This window comes from Rhododendron vialii, chromosome 4a, assembly GCF_030253575.1.
Source record: "Rhododendron vialii isolate Sample 1 chromosome 4a, ASM3025357v1".
Lineage (NCBI taxonomy): Eukaryota > Viridiplantae > Streptophyta > Magnoliopsida > Ericales > Ericaceae > Rhododendron > Rhododendron vialii.
This window is the reverse complement of record NC_080560.1, coordinates 18,685,417-18,703,815: the sequence shown is the minus strand read 5'-3', so window position 1 is coordinate 18,703,815 and position 18,399 is coordinate 18,685,417. Positions and strand designations below refer to the sequence as shown.

Below are 18,399 nucleotides of genomic sequence, written 5' to 3'. Positions count from 1 at the left end.
AAAAAAAAAAACTACTATGAGATTTGGCCAAGTGTTTATGAAAAACAATAAGTGCTCCTTAATTAGATTACATGTTCTATTTCCACGAAGGCCAAATATTTAAAGCGTTGGGGCCACTAAAAGTTATGTCCGGTCGTTACCTTCAAAGCCCCGAAATTAGTCGAGGTACGGACAAATTAGCTCAAATATCCTGTTATTAAAAAAAAAAAAAAAACTATAACATAAATCATGAGCAAGGTTGATTTCTTTAGATATTTGTGGACAACGTTAATTTTTTTTTGACGTTATTTGTGTTAGGTGCCCTCGATGCACGGCCACCTACTATATAGTGAAAGGGAAATACTAACACACACCGCTAAGGGTTAAGCTCCCGTTCATGCCCTTATCCTCCATGCCCCATCAAACTCAATTATTTTAGTTTCATTTTGGGCTCAAAAAAAAGTATTCAAATCGTTCATCACGTAACTCTTGCATTTTAGAGTGTGTATGAGGAAATGATCTGGATTGAAAATCGATATCGATATGAACAAATCCTTTAAAGTTGACAACTTAAGCTCAAAACCATATTCATTGTCCACTGTAAATGATTTTCATTCATGCACCTACCAATTTTTAATCAAGTTCATTTTGCATGCACATATTTATAAATGTGAGAGCTACGAGATCAACGTTTTGGATCTTTTTTGCGGGCCCAGAATAGAACCACAATAATTAAGTATGGTGGGATATGAAGGATAAGGGTATGAAGGGGAGTTTAACCACATCCAAAAACCGGTGAGCAGTCACGCAACATCGTACATTTTTAATTTGGATTGTGTTGGGATAAAATCGAGCAGCGTTAGGAAAAATAACTTTAAAATCAAACTCCAGACGTAATTTTGTTCAGATACGCACGTGAACTCATAGACATTGAACGACCAACGGATTATGTGTCATGATTAATATTTTAAAATTGTGTTCTCAGGCTTTTTAAAATTTAAGTTGTATAATTATCACAGATTCATAGTGTTGTTTTGAATTATTTTTTGATTTGCGATATTTAGTTTTTGAATTAAGTATTCATCAATATTTAATATAAGTTTTAAAAAAATAAAATATTATAATCAAATGTTTTAAAAAGACGAAAGAATTCGGAAAAGACAATTTTTCAATGTATTTAGTTTTTTTTTTGGATTTTATGTGAATTTTTTTCAATTTTGGTCTATTATTTGATAACTGAGATATCTGGACCGGATTACGCACATTTTGACTAATCTTAAGGGGACAATTCCACGCAACTGAAGACAAGGTAGAGCTCTATAGACTAGTTGCACCTTAAAGGTTTTGAACCTGAGACATTAGAAGTGAAACTTTTTCGTCTATATTTTTTTAACTTATCCCAAACATCTTGTCAAGACGAGTGATTAACAAAAAAAAATAAATAAATAAAAAAAATATTAATATTTATCAATCATACCCAAGATGTTAAAGGAAAATTCATTTTGTGCAGAAACTCTTTAGTCTTAACGATTTTAAAAAAAAAATTCAATGTTCACTGGTTGTTACTAGTACTTGGTAAATCGATCTCTATCAACTGTCGTCGAGTGCAAGGTTCATACAAAGGCACGGTCTAGATCTTCAGTTAACTATTCGATATTGAGGGTTCTTAGTTGTCCTGCTTATTATGTGAACGAGAGTAAAGCTTGAGCCTAGAGGTAAGAGGTGTATCTTTCTTATTAGGCTATATATAGAAGTTTGATGTGAAGGGCTACAGGTTAGGTTATGACTTTCAGATGGGAAATCATCAAAGTGATCATTATAAGCAGAGATGTGACATTTCACGAAAACTCTCATTTATTAAGGAGAAAGCACGAATTACTAATCAGGTTTTGATCGAAGTGTCTTGAAGTAGGTGGAGCTGGAGTTGAATCTTCTTATATGGGGAAGAAGAATTGCCATGAGCAACCAATTGCACAAGATATTCAAGGTTCAGACACAGAGAATGTTATGCCGCAGGAGCAATCGAACAATATTGCTAAAGATAAGCTGATTTAGTGGCCCAGTTGCAGAGACGTTTGAGTTTGAAGAGTCTTCTACTTAGTTGGGGTGGAAAGGAGTCAAGCCGAACTTCATCATGTTCGAGCTCAGCTTGACTCGTTTAATAAACAAGCATAAAACTCGAGCTAGAGCTCGACTTGTTGATTAAACGAGCTGAGCCACAGCTTAATTCGTTTACAATCCTATTTTTCTACTTATCATGAGGCCGTTACGGGTACTGAGTCCACACATTGGACTATTCCTATGCATAAAAAGATATCTTCAGAATAATACGTGGGAGTTAGTAAGACCGTCACAAGAAAAAAAATTCTTCATTAGAAAGAGTCTTCAGAAAAAATGCAGGCATCTAAGGATAAAAAAATAAAAAATAAAAAGGAAAAGGAAAAAAAAGGCAAATTATTTAAATTATTTCTATCTCTTTATTAAAAATGGAATTCAACCATTCTAAATCGAAATCAGATTCCATTCGATAAACCTCCCTTATCCGCAGGCCGGGGTTTTTAGACCAGTGGGTTCGACGCTCTCTATGCGCCATCTTTTCAAATCTGCGCCCTTTTTTTTTTCTTCATAGAACCAGAGAAAAATCGTTTGAAAAACCCATCATCGTCCTCACCAAATCCACCACCCAGCCTCCCAAAAACACATGGCTGGGATCGCCACATTAAAACCCTCTACCTTCCATTGCTTCCGTCTATCATCGTCACCGCCGCCGTCATCATCTTCACCGTCACCGTCGTCTCTCTCATTTGCTTCCACGCCCTTAGTTCTCCCCATCCGTGTTTTAACTGGAACTCGCCGCAGTCCGAAATTCCCAAGTACCCTTTTCCAGTCTCCTTGCGACTTGATTTATGCCTGTTATTATTATATACTACGATTTTCCTCCCTTGTTATCTTAATTTTTATGGAATGTTTTGCTTGCAGAGATATTGGCATTTACTAGCAACGACATTAAGGTGGGTGCCAACATTGAAGTAGATGGAGCTCCTTGGAAAGTTATGGGTATGGATAATGCCCACCTCTGCTTATTCATTTTTATTTCTTTTATTGAAGTAGATGGAGCTCCTTGGGAAGTTATCAGTATGGATAATGCCCGCCTCTGCTTATTCATTTTTATTTCTTTTGTTGTCGTCCAAGGTAGAGATTATTAATATTTTTGGTGCTTATGCTGTGTTGGATTTTTCGTTTGAATAATTGATATGGATGAATATTGTTCGAAGCGTACATAGAGTTTAGCTATAGCCTGATGTTCGTTTTGTGAAAATCCTTGGCCAGAGGCGGAGCCACAAATTTTAGCTCCGGGGTTAACATGCTACCCTAACTATGTGACTTTTCTTTTTCACACAGAAAAATGATTTTTGTAAGAGAATGAGTATAAAATCTATGCATTCATCAACTTTTTATATCTATACATATGGAAGGGTCATTTGTTATGCAAAAACTTAGGAGTATAATGTTTTCCATTGTAGACATGTAAGATCATCTACAACCCACTAGCTTTATGAGCCCCATTGGCTAAAATAGCTATTCAACATCAATTTTGAGTGTTCCAACCGGCTCTTTATCCGTCTAGGCAATTTGCCTTTTTTGCATTCTGCATGGTACATTTAGCCAGCTCCTGCCCTCACTATGTACGGGAAAGAAGCCCCCAGTTGAGGAAATAATCTTGTGCACCCACTAGAAGACCTTTAATGGATTTGTCTTTACCCAAAAAAGAAAATGAGAAATAAAAAAATTAAAAAAAAAGAAAGAAAGAAATTTTTTAACTTATTGAAGAGTTCAACTTTCCTTAAATAAGTAAAAATGGATAATTTTCCTTTGAAATTGAAAAATGCGAGGAAACAAAAACTAGTACATAAATGAGTTTTAAAAATGTTACACAAGTCATGAAGAGTTATCTACGAAACAAACAAAAAAATAGACAAGCTGACTGTTGGAAAATATTAAAAATAATAAAACTTATCTGGATAGATAGCAAAAAAGGAGAGTAGGATTGGAATTCCTGGATGAAGTGAATATACAAAATAGAGATGGTTCTTTTTTTGTACTGTTGGCTAGGCAAAATAAAGGGAACGGTTGGAGGTGCTCTAAGGTTTCATCAAGTGATTCCTGTTAAAATGGCAACGGTTTCTTCACAATTTGCGTGGTGAGAATATTTTTTATTTTTATTTTTGTATTCAGATGGGATGTTTGGAGTAATTTTGTACCTCAGATTACATGATAGGGGCAACATCACAATTTTAATGGGTCAAATTCTCTAGTTACCCCACTTGACCCCATTGGCTCTCCGCCCCTATCCGTGACGCCAAGTTGTTTTAATTTTTTTCTGACAGGTTATGGAGGTATATGAACCGACATGTGTTACTAACTTTTGCTAATACCCAAGCTGATTATATTCAAAACAGTGAGTTCAGCGATTGGAAGCACTCCTATCTTGACTTATATATATTGAAGTTGCCACAAATCCCAATGTTTTGGGTGGTGATTTTCCTTATCTTCAATCCTACGAGAAAGTGCAAGAAGAGAATCTCAAAGTTCATGAAAATGGTTCGCAAGTTTGTTCTTGGAACTAGCAGTGAACAATTGAAACCAAAATCTTAGCACCAACAATAAGTCAATAACAGTACCCATGTAATCCCCAATCGATAGGGGTTTGAGCGGGGGAAGACTAGAGATAAACCTAGTCTTCGCCAATATATGTTGTGGGGAGCCATCCAATTCTGATCTTAGATCTCTGGTATGGATTGGACAAGATCTTGATCTTCCTCTTTTGAGACTACCCAAGCCTGCAAGATAAACCACCAATTAGTGCCCAATCGATAGGGGTTTGTTCTTGGAACTATCCAAGCCTGCAAGTTTGTTCTTGGAACTAGCAGTGAACAATTGAAACCAAAAATCTTAGCACCAACAATAAGTCAATAACACTACCCATGTAATCCCTAATCGATAGGGGTTTGAGTGGGGGAAGACTATGCAGCCGGAAGGCACTCCGATGCCTAAGTCAGTCCCCACTCCAGAGAGGAAAAGCATAGATATTATAATGGCATACCTTTTTAGGGTTCCCTCTACTTTATTTGATTTGACAGGGGCAGAGAATACCACTCTATCAATAACAAGAAAAAAGTAGCAATTCCGTTTCAAATGGTTTAAGTTAGTTTGTGATTGGATGTAACTGTTAAGATTTTCTCTCGGATAAATCTTTCTCTTAATAGATCTCTTCTTGTTCCTCAATCTTCGGAGAATGCGGTGTTGTATTATAGTAAGTTCTCTGTTCCAAACATCTGAGCAGCAGATAGAAGAGGCTATTGAAAAAGAAATGAAAATGACAGTAGTACAGCTTAAACCCCCCACTTGACTTAGGCTGCAAGTAAGCTCATGCTGACCTCGTGCCTTCTATGATGTCACAAATAATCGCTTCTCGGGAGTGATGTCATGCATGACGACTACATGATGGCTGATGGCATGTGAGCAGACGAGCTGTCTCACTCTGCACCTAAGTGGCTCCACCCTGCCTTAAACGTCATCTATCCAAGCCTTGACCCAACATCTTTCCCCCACCTGCAATGCATGGGCTGAACCACCCTTCAAAGTTCGTCAAAATGCTTGGCCGTTGGGCCCTTGAGTCTTTCTCATCGTTGTTTTGTCAAGACGGTTCGGGTTATGGAGTGATTGCCCTCAGAGAGTTTTACCATTGACATAACGGCCCCCCTAAACCTCCAATACTCGAGGAACTCAACGGACGTTAAGTACTAGTAAACATCATCTTTGGGAAATAATGGATAGGCATTTGCGGGCACTCACATTTCTGTTTTGTCATTCAATTCATGGATGAACTTGCTTTGCAGTATATCAGGGTGTTTCAGGGTAGAAAGTTACAATCAAGACATTAATTATCGAGGTATCCAACTCTGTGCTACAAAGCTAATACATTATTGAACTTAACATTTCCATTTGTCTTTACTTGTACAAAAATTGCCTACAGATTTTCTGTTTCATTCTTCAAATGAAAACATCCAGAAACAACATGGTGCATGAGCTACTTTACTAGTACTTAATCTTGCAGTTGTATTTTGGCTAGCAAATTATGTGATTTGCATGGGTTCTGAATGACCTATGTTGTTAGATGTGATGGTATGGTCTTGTTTTCTATGAAGCTTGGAACATCAAACTAGTTGGGTTTTGAAAGCAACAGATAATTTGGCGGCATAAGAGTAGATATCTGAAATACCTTCTTCTGTCCTGATTTCACAAATTGATGAAATTCTATAGAGTTTCTTCATGTGAAACCTGGTAAAGGAGCTGCATTTGTGAGAACTACGTTGCGAAACTATGTGACAGGAAACACAGTTGAAAAAACCTTTCGTGCTGGAGCTAAGGTAATGTCCTTTGAACTGAAAACTTAAGTGATGTGGTCTTCTTCTTGTGATTGTAACATTTTTCCAGATTGACCAGGCAGATACATCTTATTATCATTTGCCCAGGTTGAACAGGCTGATATATTCAAGGAAACGAAGCAATACACATACAAAGATGGTGGTCAGTTTGTTTTTATGGACCTGGTATTGACCACCTTTCCATAGGATGTTATTGATGCTAGAGCATTTTTTCTTGCATCTTGCCGTGAAATAAACTCAGGAACTTGCCCTGTGTGGTCTGGTCATGCACTATCTCTATTGCCGGTGTACTAAATTTGATCCTTGGTTTAGAATGCTTGGCCGACCCCAACAGAGTGGGAAGGCTTTGTGTGGTTTGGACTTTGAGGGAGGTTTTTGGGGTAATGAGTGGGGAGTGATGGATAGAGAAATGAGAGTAATCATTGGAGAGAAAACTTATTGGAGACCATGCACAGGGAGAGGGGTTGGTTTTAGAGACGCAAAGCGAACATAGTCTCTTCCCTTGGTTTGGTTTTAGAATGCTTTTTTTTTTTCCATCCCCAAATCAGAAAATTAATCTCATTTTACTTCTTGGCTGAACTTGAAGATCTTAATGTTGGATTTGTCTGTTATTTTAGACTGAATCTCAGCTCAATTTCTGAATTCTAGTATCTTGGTTTCTGAGTTATATTCTGACATCTACCATAATTAGTAATTGTTTTTTTGTGTGCATCATAAACCTATTCTACCTCTGGTTGTTCTATCTACAGACCAACTATGAGGAATTCCGTCTTGATGAGTCATATGTTGGAGATAAGGCGAAGTGGATGAAAGAAGGCATGGACTGCAATTTGCTATTCTGGAATGGGAAAGTATGTTTCAGTTCCACTTTTTTCCTTTGAATCATTGTTGAAGCTTTTAAAATTTTCAAATTCTCTTGCTGCAGGCACTATGTACGGTTAAAATGGTGTTTCATGGACTGGTTTTTAGTGGCCACAGCTCTGGTTATGTTGCATATAAAGGCAGGGTTTTATGGAATGATTAAGTTTATGACTAATTAATTATACAACACCACTTCAGGTTTTTGACTCAGACATCTCAGGTTTTTGGAATAACAGTTTTCTCTGTCGGATATCTGTTGGAGCATGTCATTCGTTCATTCTACATATTTACCTCAAAAACTTGGAATTTCTCTCTCTCTCTCTCTCTCTCTCTCTCTCTCTCTCTCTCCCCCAACCTCTAATCAATCTCCCTCTGTCATCGCCCACCACTTTTGTGCACCAATTATCGAGGCAAACACCCTTCTTTCCATCTTTGAATTACGACACAATCAAGGGCAGACCTATCAAGGTTCCAGTGGGCAAATAGCCCCCTGATTTTTAGAAATTTTACCCACAGCTATAATTTTTTCAAAATTCCCCTACTAAGAATTTCCAAAAATGTACTGATTTTGCTATAGCTCTAATTGTTCTTTTTCAAGTTGCCCCTGCCCCTTGATTTTTCTTTTCCTACCAAACCCTAGAATATATGTGGTGATCTAATTTTCTTAAGATCTTCCTTCGGCTTGAACTCTTTAAGCTCTTCTCGCTATTCCTCTTTGGTGACCACTGACCACTCATTAGTCATTACCTCTATCCTCAACTACCGTAGGTTTACAGCTAGTGAGCGTAAGGTTTTAGTAACATTTGTCCCACTTGACAAAAATCAGTGAGTACAACAATCAATCAAAAAAAAAAAACCGTGTCTTTATAGAGCGCTCATGAGAGAGAGAGCGAGAGAGAGAGAGAGAGAGAGAGAGAGAGAGAGAGAGAGAGAGAGAGAATTTTCTACAATCTCAAGTGGTAGATAGAGAATAGATTACACAGCACACAGAGTTGGGTTTGATTGACAAAGAGAGTTGGTGGGTTGGGAGGCTTGATGGGCTTTTGTGGTGCTTGATTGAGGCATAGTAAGTTACAGTCAAGGTGGCAGTGTAGGGGCCATTATGGTCGTCAATTGAGATGACGTTGTGTGGTCGCAATGGCTTCAATTCATGGCATCAAGTTGTGAGTGCATGGTGCCATTGTGGAATGGAGTTCACTGGCGGTGGCAGGGGTGTGGTAGGTTGTGGGATAGTTGACATGGTTGGAAAGAGAGTTATGCATGTGTATTGGGGCTGGAATGGGAGTAGAGAGGACAATAAACTTGACATCAATGTTGTCATAACATATGGATGTTGGGCCTTTCATGGTGATTTGATGATGATGACACTATGTCCAATGAAATGAAAGTCAGGGAACTGTTGCTGGGTTTCTCACACATTCTTTCATCCACGTGTATAACTATATCCCGTTCTGTGTGAAAGTACAATCTCCTCTTTTGTTTGGGAGAGAGACTAGAGAGATTTGGGGAAGGCATGGTCGGATAAAGGCATCAGAACCTCAAGGGGTTTGCTCCCTCCTAAGGCCTCAAGTTTGAATCCTCTCAGTCTCAGGTGCTATCAACTCTTTTAGGGCCAGTCAAAATGAAGTATTTGCTCTGGCTTTAAGTGGGGCTCCAGCTAATGGACGGTGGGTTTATGGTCCCTAGAATTAGTAGAGGTGTGCGTAAGCTGGCTCTGGTTATCAGAAAAAGAGATAAAGGCATCAGAGAGAGAGAGAGAGAGAGAGAGAGAGAGGTGGTTGTTAGAGTAGTTGTCCCACATTGCTTGGGTATTGATGAGAGATCACTTAAAATTTGGGACCTCTTCACTCAGTGCCAATTGGTTTTTGGTTGGAACCCTCGAAGAAATTTAACAGTGGTAATCACTGATCAGAGAGATTGAAAAGAGGGTTGGTGAGCGGTTGAGAGGATAGTGGTGGTGGGTGGCTGTGTTCAGCACACCATTATTGGAGAAGTTGACAGTGAGGTAAAATCTAAGCTGATTGTGTAATCTTTTCAAATGTACATTTAAGGGTGTGGTTTGGCTATATATTACGCATAGATTAAGGGCTTTTACTGTTTTTTCCACTACCCCGAAGGGCTGTTAGTATATTTTTGCCTTGAATATTTGTTGGTAATGACCTCTATGATGGCTTCTTGTGCTCTATGTAAAAAACCTCCAGAACGCTTGGCAGTCTTTATCGCTTGATTGTGCTACTACACTGCACTCTAAGCTGACGTGTTTGTGATGCCTATAAGTGACGGCACCCATTAGAGTTGCAGAGAGCATCGATTCCCTCTCTCCTCTATTTCCTCTAGTTCTCTGGTAGCAGAACTTACATGTTGATATCGGTTTGCTGCAGGTTATTGGTTTTGAGGTCCCCATGAATGTTAAGTTGACTGTGGTTGATGTTGATCCTAGCGCTAAAGCTGACTCAGCACAAGGTAGCGTTCTTTGTCACTTAGACTTGCTATCCATGCAGTTTGTTCTGCATCAAACTATGGCTTTAGAATGACAAGAAGAGATGCTTCATTGTTTTAAGGGATTTTTATTTGCGATACCATCTGTAAAGCACACTTTCCATGAATCCAACTTGGGCTGTTAGCATGATTATACTATTGGAGTGGTTGACCCTTTTGGAATTTTGAAGTTTGTTGTAAACTTCTATTCTTGGTGTTTTACTGAACTTGTGTGGCAGGTGGATCTAAACCCGCAACTCTTGAAACCGGTGCTGTTGTTAACGTCCCATTGTTCATAGAGAGAGATGAAGTAATAACGGTGGATACTGAAACTGGGCAGTACCTGAGCCGTGGATAATTGGTTAGAGATCAGATTTTAGGTACGGAAGATTGTCTTACATGCTTATTAACTTCGCGGGAGCTTATACATCAGATTCGGATACCACCACAAGTCCATTGACTTGGATTTTGAAGAGATGTAGACCTCAATTTTTTTTCCTGTCGTAACAAATATTGTAATCAGAAGAAAAATCCGACGAATTAGCTTGTTTATTTCGTAGGATATGTACTGTCCTTTTTTTTTTTTTTTTTAAATGTCACTTCATTTCATCAACCGGAGGGAAAGATTTCATCACAAATACAAGGAAAAAACCAAAACTACCAAATCAAGACACGAGTTACTGCTTTAAGCACACATTCTACAAACTCTAGCAAACTCTACTGAAGCAAACCTATACTACGTGCTGGTATGAGAGACCCGTCAGCTACTCAGAAGTAAAGGCTCCAAGAACCCCAGCTCAGACCTTGAAGAATAAGAGTAAGGATAAAATCAACAACCTACCAAAACTCGAACCTAAAAAAGAAAAAGAAAAAGTAAAATCAACTGAACAGCCACCAAAAGCCATTGAGTTACCGCCCTGATTTGACTCGCTGAGTCACCCAGCTGAGTTGAAGCAAAGAGTCACCAAGCAAATTTGAAAGTTGTCCGGCTTCTTCCCCGGAATAAAACCAAGCTCCATCGCTGGCTGCCTGCGAAATTCGGAGCCTTATTACGTCGGGGGGCCGAAACTACCCAACGTCATCTCCTCGTCGGCCCAAACAGAAACCCTAACCAGAAGAGGGAAGCAGCTAGTGGTGGCTGGAGGAAGAGGAGGCGGAGGCGGAGGAAGAGGGGGCGAGGGAAAGGGGTGGAGAGCAAAGGCGGCTAGACAAAGGGGCGGAGAGCAAAGGTGTCGGAGGCAGGAGGCGGCGGGAAAGGAAAATGGAAGCGGAGGGGGTGAGTTCTGGCAGGGCCATGGAAAGGCCGGTGGTGGAGATGACGGTCGGTGGTGGGCAAGGAGGGGGACGGGCGAGGGTGGGGCACAGAGGTGGCAGCCCCACTCCCAAAACACAACACCAGAGGCCGGAAACTAGAAAAAGGGATGGGGGACTGAGAATAGGCGGGGGAGGTGGATGAGGGGGGAGAGAGGAGGCATGGAGGAGTGGTCCGGTGGAAAAAGGAGGCAGAAATCCTAACCCTAGGGTAGGGTAGAAGAGGAGACCAGGCGGCTCCTATGCGTGATCTAGAACATGAGATGAAGCTTGAAGATATGTACTGTCTATTGTTAAAGGAAGTTGACTACAACTTATGATCTCCTTCTAGTATCTCAATTTGGTTTCCCAATAATTGCAAGTAATCCTTCTAATAGCACATCTGAAGTGACTTGAAACCCTCATGCTAATAGGGTTCAAGAATATAACAGTCAACCAAATTCTGCGAGTTTCCATTTACACTTCAATTTGAAGGTTTTAAAAAAATGGCACATAGCATAGGCGGCCATTCTTCTGTTGCAAGATCATGTCAGAGCTCTTCTATGATTGTAAAGCCTCAAAGTTCAGAAATACTCTGATCTTTTCGATCACTTCCTATCCTTCCCTATATTTGTAGTATGCTGGAAGGGAGGTTGATGAACGCCTTGCTGCTAGAAACAAACCTCAAATATGATCTTACATTTTTTCAACTGACATTGTGCAAGGTGACTTGTTTCGAATGCGAATAAGGGTTTTTTCCTCTCGCTTCTCTGTTTGGAATCAAACCCAGTTTCAATCCTGCGGCCAACAACCTACACGTTTCAGAATGCCTTAACCGTCGATTAAGCTCATCAATCAAAATGTCGACAGTAGCTCTGCTAGGAAATCCTCTCCCTCTATACATGACGACAACTGACAATGCCTCTTCAACCTTTCCCTCGACACAGAGTGCCCGGACAACATTGTTGAACGTAACAATCTTCGGATCATATCCCAATCCAACCATCCTGTGCAAATTGACCAGAGCCAAATCTGCATCCCTCCCGCGGCAATATGCTTCAATCACCAAATCGTACGTAAAATCGTAAACAACAAACTCCCAGTCAGCCATTCTCTCAAACACTTCATACGCATCTTTCAACAGCCCTCCCTCCCTCCTAGAACCCCTGCACAACCTCCTCAACAAATTGTTCATCACCCTCTCGTCCACCCGATAACCGATCCCCACCATCTCCTTATAAATCCTAACTGCCGCGCGAATCTCAGCCCATTTCAACAGACCAAACAACAAGGTGTTGTAACTGATGTAATCAGGTACACAACCTCTATCCTTCATTTGCTTCAACACATTCATACCCTCCAGTGGCCTCCCCTCCTTCCAATACCCATTAAACAAAGTATTGTAAGTGACCACATTTGGGGTCAAACTCACCTCCAGAGCTTCAACAAGCAATTCATATGCCTCATCTGACCGACCCACTTTGCAAAACCCATCCATAACCACCGTGTACGTATAAATATCGGGTTTCTTCTTGGAAGATTTCTTGATATTCATCAACAATTCATAAGCTTTCTCTACTTTCCCCACATAACACAACCCCTTTAACAGACAATTGTACGTCCGAATCGTCAGCTCAATACCGATTCCACGCATTATCCCTATAACTTCCAGTGCTTTCCCCACTCTCCCTCCTCTGCAGAATGCACTGATGAGGTCAGTGAACGTTGCAGCGTTTGGCTGGAACCCGTTTTCGAGCATGTGGTCTAGGACTCTTTTGGCCTCACTGAGATGGTTTTTCTTGCAGTGTAATTTGATCATAATGGAATATGTCCAGCTGTTTGGGAATAACCCATGAGAGGATGATATATCTGAGCTCATCAGTTTCAAGGCAATTTCAAGTTCATCTGCTTCGACAAAAGCCATGAGGAGATCATTGAAGTCGGATATGGTGTTGAAACCGCCATCTGATTGGAAGGTATCGATGATTCTTGATTTATGGGAAGTGGGTAATGCTGTAATTCTTTTGACCAAGTTTTGAACTTGTAGTTTACTACTGGTTCTGCTATCTTGGGAAACTGAATTGAACCCAATTTGATAAATTGGATTGGAAATAACCTCTTTTGGGCTGCTTAATTGGTCTGATGTGGTTTGTGAGGAATTGGGTGTGGAAGTAGGGATGGTGGCAAACTGGATAAATTTGGTTTGTTGGGTGGTGTCGTGGGCGAGGAAAGAGTGAGAGGTTACAGGGGGATGAGATGGAAGAGAGGAGTGAAGGAGTGAGGAAGCTAGGAGGGTGGGGGACATGGAGTCGGAAGTGATGAAAACATGAGAGAGAGAGAGAGAGAGAGAGAGAGAGAGAGAGAGAGACGCAGGCTAATTGGATAAGTTCCGACGACAATACATCATTCATTTTTCATATTTACCGGTGCCGATGGTACCCGTATCGACGACATCCACGCGGGACTTATAATGGATCCCACGTAGAAAATCTGAATCTTTATATCTTTATATTTATATACTCGGATGTTCACAATAAGATTCTCAAAAGGAAAATATGTTTTTCATATTTGATTTCTTTATATACTCAAATGTACACAATAAGATTTTCAAAAGGAAAAGGAGAGAGTCGTTGACTTAAGACTAACAAAGTAACAATTCTTTCTTTCTTTTTTTAACCTCATCTCTCGCTTTGAGCCTCACCAACCAACCTCCTTCAAAATTCAAATCAAAGTTTTGAAATCGAAAAACAAAAGATATGTATTTACATTGCAAAACTCAAAGACAATGTTAACGAGACTTGTTTGGATGACTTAAAAGCCCTTATTTCTTTAGCACCTAGTCAATATATGTTACTATAGCAATTCATCATATTACAAATATATGAGGTCCATAATTTTTTCAATTTTGGCTAACGGTTAATAATCGATGGTTAAGATGTAAATAGTTCAGATTTTTACATAATTTTGTATATATTTTTGTGTATTTTAAAACCCATCTTTCTTTTAAGATGCGTCATCATGCAACTTAATCACACCCTTAGTGAGTTGGGATTAACATTTTTTTTCTTTAATTGGAATAGGATTTACAAAACTTATCAAAGACTACAATTTCTCGACCCATATTTCCTTTTAAAATTGTGAAAGGATCTTCTCAATGATTTTCCATGCGATCTCTTGACTCAAAATAAGACTCACTAGGGATTCATTAAACAATTTGAGCAGTTCAGTTCATTTTGTATGTACTATATGTAAATTATAGCTTTAAATTAAATTTATTAAATATCAATCAACATTAAAATCATACTACTATATTTAATCGGAAAGAGATTAACACATTTTTTTTAAACATTTTACGCTGAAAGAAATACTACTGTAATAATTAGTAGTATCTATTTTGGCTAAATAATTTTCGATGATTACTTTTTTCTTTATTCAATTTTTTTTTCATTTATTAGTTTTTTTGTGACTTATTGGTTCTTCTCGATGAGAGGAATCTAAAAAGTAAAAAAAATTAACTTCAAAACCAAAAATTTTTGTAATTGGATTATATTTGTCTTTATTAAACAAAAATAGATTCGAACATTATTTTTTACTTTTTAAATTTCTATCGTTAAAAGACGAAACAATAATCCCTACAAAATTAACATAAAATTAACAAATGCAAAGGGACCGATGGTCCCCATTTGATCGAGGTACAGACGGCCACGCGAGGCCATCTATGGGTCACATACGGAAAATTCGAACCGTTCAATAATTTTTTTTAAAAAGGGAGCGGGCATCATGAAAAATCATTTCAATCAGATATGTGTATGTGCTCGATCCAATCCTTCCATTTTTTAAAAATTGGCAAAAATGGGAAGATTGGATGAAAATTTTTGCCGATTTTTAAAAAATGGGAGGATTTGATCGGACACATATATATATCGGATTGAGATGATTTTTTGTGGTGCCCACTTGGGTTTTTTGTTTTAAAAAACACTAAAGATAGGTACACTACATAGTTACACTACATCTTATGTGAAGCCTATTTCGGGTCTCAAAAAAATCCAAAAAATTATTGATAAATTTTAAAATATTATTTTATGGTGTCCTGTAAAAAATCAGCTTTAATGGATATCGGTAAGTATCATTTCTACATTTGTAGTGAAGAAACTACGCGGATAATCTTAAGACTAAAGAGCTTTCAAATAGCATTTGAAAGTTTTCAATAAAGATTTTAAACACTGTTTCTTTTTTTGTTTTCTCCTTTTTCAAAGGTAAATGCAAAAATGGTAGCCTATGACTTGAATCTTGGGACCTTGGACTGGGTGTATCTCCAACCAAGCCATTATTTCTTCATTTTTTTGAAGATTTGTTGGCCTCCAACAATACTCCCTTCCAAATGAAGAATCACTTTTTGATTATTCATATATGAAGAATCTTACAAAAAATGAAACATTCTTCATTTTATTTCAATACTTTAAAATGTTATAACTTCTAGTATCATACTAATTAAATCATTTCTCATATTATTAATATATTTCAAAAGATATTCATAAGACCTTTTAAACAAGACCACTCATCAATATATTTTGGTAATATTTGAAAACCTAGTAGTTTAAAATTTGGAGGAAAAAATTGAGTTTCAGAGAGAAATGAATGAGATTTTGAATATTAGAAAGGTAAAATATGTATTTGCCCCTTAAACTATTTAGATTTTATTTAATTCGTCCTTCAACTATCAATTGCACACACTTGCCCCTTAAACTACGACACCATTACTTACAAAGGCCAAATCCCAACTTCCATCCAAGACATGGATGGAAAATCCACAAATGAGGGTAATAAAGTCTTTTAACATACCCTTTTCTTTTTCTTTTTTTAAAACATACCCCATTCCATGGTAGAACTATTCGTTTTGGCCAAAAATAATGGTTGAACTCTCGATAAAACTTTTGCAATTTCCAAAAAAAAAACAGAGTACTTTTTGTTCTACAAAAAACCCACTCATCTTTTTCTCTTTGACCAAAAAAATTGAAAGGGGAAGAAATCAAATCAACACATAAACAACAAACGGCGACGGTATCAATTGGACGAGAGTGGATTGGAACGAAGCAACGACAGGCGGCGAGAGGAAAAACGGTGACGAGTGGATTGCGGTTGGTGCCAGAAGAGATGATGCTTCGATCTTCAACCCGAAACTTTATATCTAACTGTCAGTTGAAGAGTGTTTTCAAAGTCTCAAGGATTTGGAAGAAGTACTGGTTCAGCTTTTTTTGAACTTGTTCATCTCATTCTCTATCTTTTAGGTCAAAGGGGCGGAAAAAAAGGGATTAATGTTAGGTCACGGTTTCTGCCCAAGAAACAAACGATTTCCGTTCAAGAAGTGGGTGGAATGTGGGATTTGGCCTTAGTAACTAACGGTTTGGTAGTTTAAGGGGGCAAGTATGTGCAATTGATAGTTGAAGGACGAAGTAAACAAAATTCGGATAGGGGCAATACATATTTTACCCATATTAAAATATGAATGAAGAATTGGGTTAAGTTGACGTGAATATTTACATTTTTCATACTTACTTTTGGAATACAAGAAAATTATCTTGAGTCTTCAATTTGAAGACTTCAGTTGGAGATGTTCTTAGACAGGACCGGTTTATAAGTTTTAGAGGCCGGAAGTGAATTTCTTGAATGAGACCTCCCTATATCTTCCCTCCCCTCGACTTCTCAAGCGTCTACGTTTCTTTCTTCTTCTTTTTTGATCGGTTGCGCAGCTTTTCTTTTAGGAGTTCTTTTTCTCTCTAATTTCCTCTAACTACAAAAAATTTGATAATCCAACATAGATGGTAGCGTAGGAGATAGGGCCTGATCGAGTACTTTGCAATCACCAAACTGAAAATATCTTCCAGGCTCCAACCGTTTCTTTTCTCTCTTTTTTAACGCCTTAGTGTTACTAATGAGTAATTTCATCATTTGGGCCTATTTTGTGGCTTATAAATTTCAATTGGACCTATTTTGTGTAAAGGAAGCTAGTGCAATTTTTTATTGGATCATATATATATATACAGAAATCTTTAGGTAAGAACCTTAAAATGAGGACTTTATATGTAGATCTCCCATTTCTCGCATTTCCCGATCGGATTTTGATGATCCGAGCCGCTTAATGTGTTCAAAACGTGATTTTAAGGGTACCGATGAGAAATCGGCAAAAAAAATGACCGAAAAGGGCTTGATTTGATCAATTGTTATTTGAACCGTTAGATAAAAAACAAACAAAAACTGCTCGGATGAAGCCTTTCCCGATCTTTTTTTTTTGCTGATTTCTCGCGGATACCCTTAAAATCACGTTCTGAACACATTGAGCGGCTCGAGTCATCGAAATTCGATTGGAAAAGGGAGGTCTGCATTTTATTAAAATAAGGTAGTCCTTATAAGAAGGGACTATATATACACACACACACAGTAGTTTTCAGGTCCACTCGCTCGGATTTTCTTATGGTCCGGATTTTTCATTTCCCGATCTATTTGTGATGATCCGAGCAGCTCAATGTGTTCAGAACGTGATTTTAAGGGTATCCGTGAGAAATCAACAAAAAAAATGATCGGGAAGGGCTTGTTCCGAGCAGTTTTTTACTAAACTGTTCAATAAAAAACTGTTCGGATCAAGTCCTTTCCGATCATTTTTTTCCTGATTTCGCACAACTTCCGCTATTGCTGCCAAAGGTTCCGTTGATGGCTTTTTTACCTTTATAATTGGGCGTCGAACAAAGGATCTTGATACCCTTAAAATCACGTTCTGATCACATTAAGCAGCTCGAATCATCAAAAATAGATTGGAAAATGGGAGGTCTGGACCGTAAGGCGTCCGGACCTGAAAAGAACTCTCTCTCTCTCTCTCTCTCTCTCTCTCTCTCTCTCTCTCTCTCTATATATATATATATATATATATATATATATATATATATATATATATATATATATATATATATAGGATCATAACATTTTGAGGACCCTCATTTTTAACTTTTTGGGGGGCCGAAAGCGCGGGCTTCTCCGACCTTGGCCATAAGCCAGCCCTGCTCTTAGAGTCACAATTAAGAGTAATTCTCTTCTTATAGTATCCATACACTTCGTACTGGACTCTTCAAGAATGTGTGATGAAAAAGGGGTTGAAATACTGTTATCTTTCCAAGACCATGAAACAAAATTTCCACAATTAGAGTCAAGAGCTTAGTCACATAATCATCTAGCAAGGTCCTTTGCTCGCGCTATCAATTTTTGCTTTGCACTTGCGCTTTCAGTTGACGTCGCATTTCCAAAGTACTACTCCAGTTTGGCATGGTTTTTTAAAGACTCATGGGAGTGC

The 18,399-nt window shown here is 38.4% G+C and overlaps 2 protein-coding genes and 1 long non-coding RNA gene across 4 annotated transcripts; 1 reads left to right on the top strand and 2 right to left on the bottom strand.

The window, feature by feature from the left end:
* The first annotated feature begins 2,491 nt into the window (after positions 1-2,491).
* LOC131322151 (uncharacterized) lies at positions 2,492-10,327 on the top strand. 2 transcript variants are annotated; one of them, XM_058353358.1, is made up of 7 exons: positions 2,494-2,852; positions 2,959-3,036; positions 6,304-6,410; positions 6,516-6,593; positions 7,178-7,279; positions 9,671-9,752; positions 10,007-10,327. In XM_058353358.1, exons 1-7 carry the CDS (start codon positions 2,681-2,683, stop codon positions 10,123-10,125), a joined length of 738 nt encoding a protein of 245 aa, XP_058209341.1. In that variant the 5' UTR covers positions 2,494-2,680; the 3' UTR covers positions 10,126-10,327. The 2 variants fall into 2 exon arrangements, with proteins under 2 accessions (XP_058209342.1, XP_058209341.1); XM_058353359.1 differs by lacking the exons at positions 9,671-9,752; positions 10,007-10,327 and adding an exon at positions 7,354-8,161 and having other exon boundaries at positions 2,492-2,852.
* LOC131322152 (uncharacterized) lies at positions 3,019-5,897 on the bottom strand. Its single transcript, XR_009198715.1, has 2 exons — positions 5,386-5,897; positions 3,019-5,097 (listed from the first exon to the last, which is right to left on the bottom strand). It is a non-coding gene; the product is annotated as an uncharacterized LOC131322152 (long non-coding RNA).
* A 1,082-nt stretch (positions 10,328-11,409) lies between the features above and the next one.
* On the bottom strand, positions 11,410-13,466 carry LOC131322150 (pentatricopeptide repeat-containing protein At1g64583, mitochondrial-like). Its single transcript, XM_058353356.1, has one exon. The coding sequence runs from the start codon at positions 13,360-13,362 to the stop codon at positions 11,764-11,766; it is 1,599 nt and encodes a 532-aa protein (XP_058209339.1). The 5' UTR covers positions 13,363-13,466; the 3' UTR covers positions 11,410-11,763.
* Between the last annotated feature and the right edge of the window lie 4,933 nt (positions 13,467-18,399).

Excerpts from the sequence above, each read along its gene's own strand:
- LOC131322151 (XM_058353358.1), top strand. The coding sequence starts at position 2,681 with ATGGCTGGGATCGCCACATTAAAACCCTCTACCTTCCATTGCTTCCGT. Across the intron at positions 3,037-6,303 it reads AGCTCCTTGGAAAGTTATGG|AGTTTCTTCATGTGAAACCT; the intron begins GTATGGATAATG and ends GAAATTCTATAG. Across the intron at positions 6,594-7,177 it reads AGTTTGTTTTTATGGACCTG|ACCAACTATGAGGAATTCCG; the intron begins GTATTGACCACC and ends TTCTATCTACAG.
- LOC131322150 (XM_058353356.1), bottom strand. The coding sequence starts at position 13,362 with ATGTCCCCCACCCTCCTAGCTTCCTCACTCCTTCACTCCTCTCTTCCA.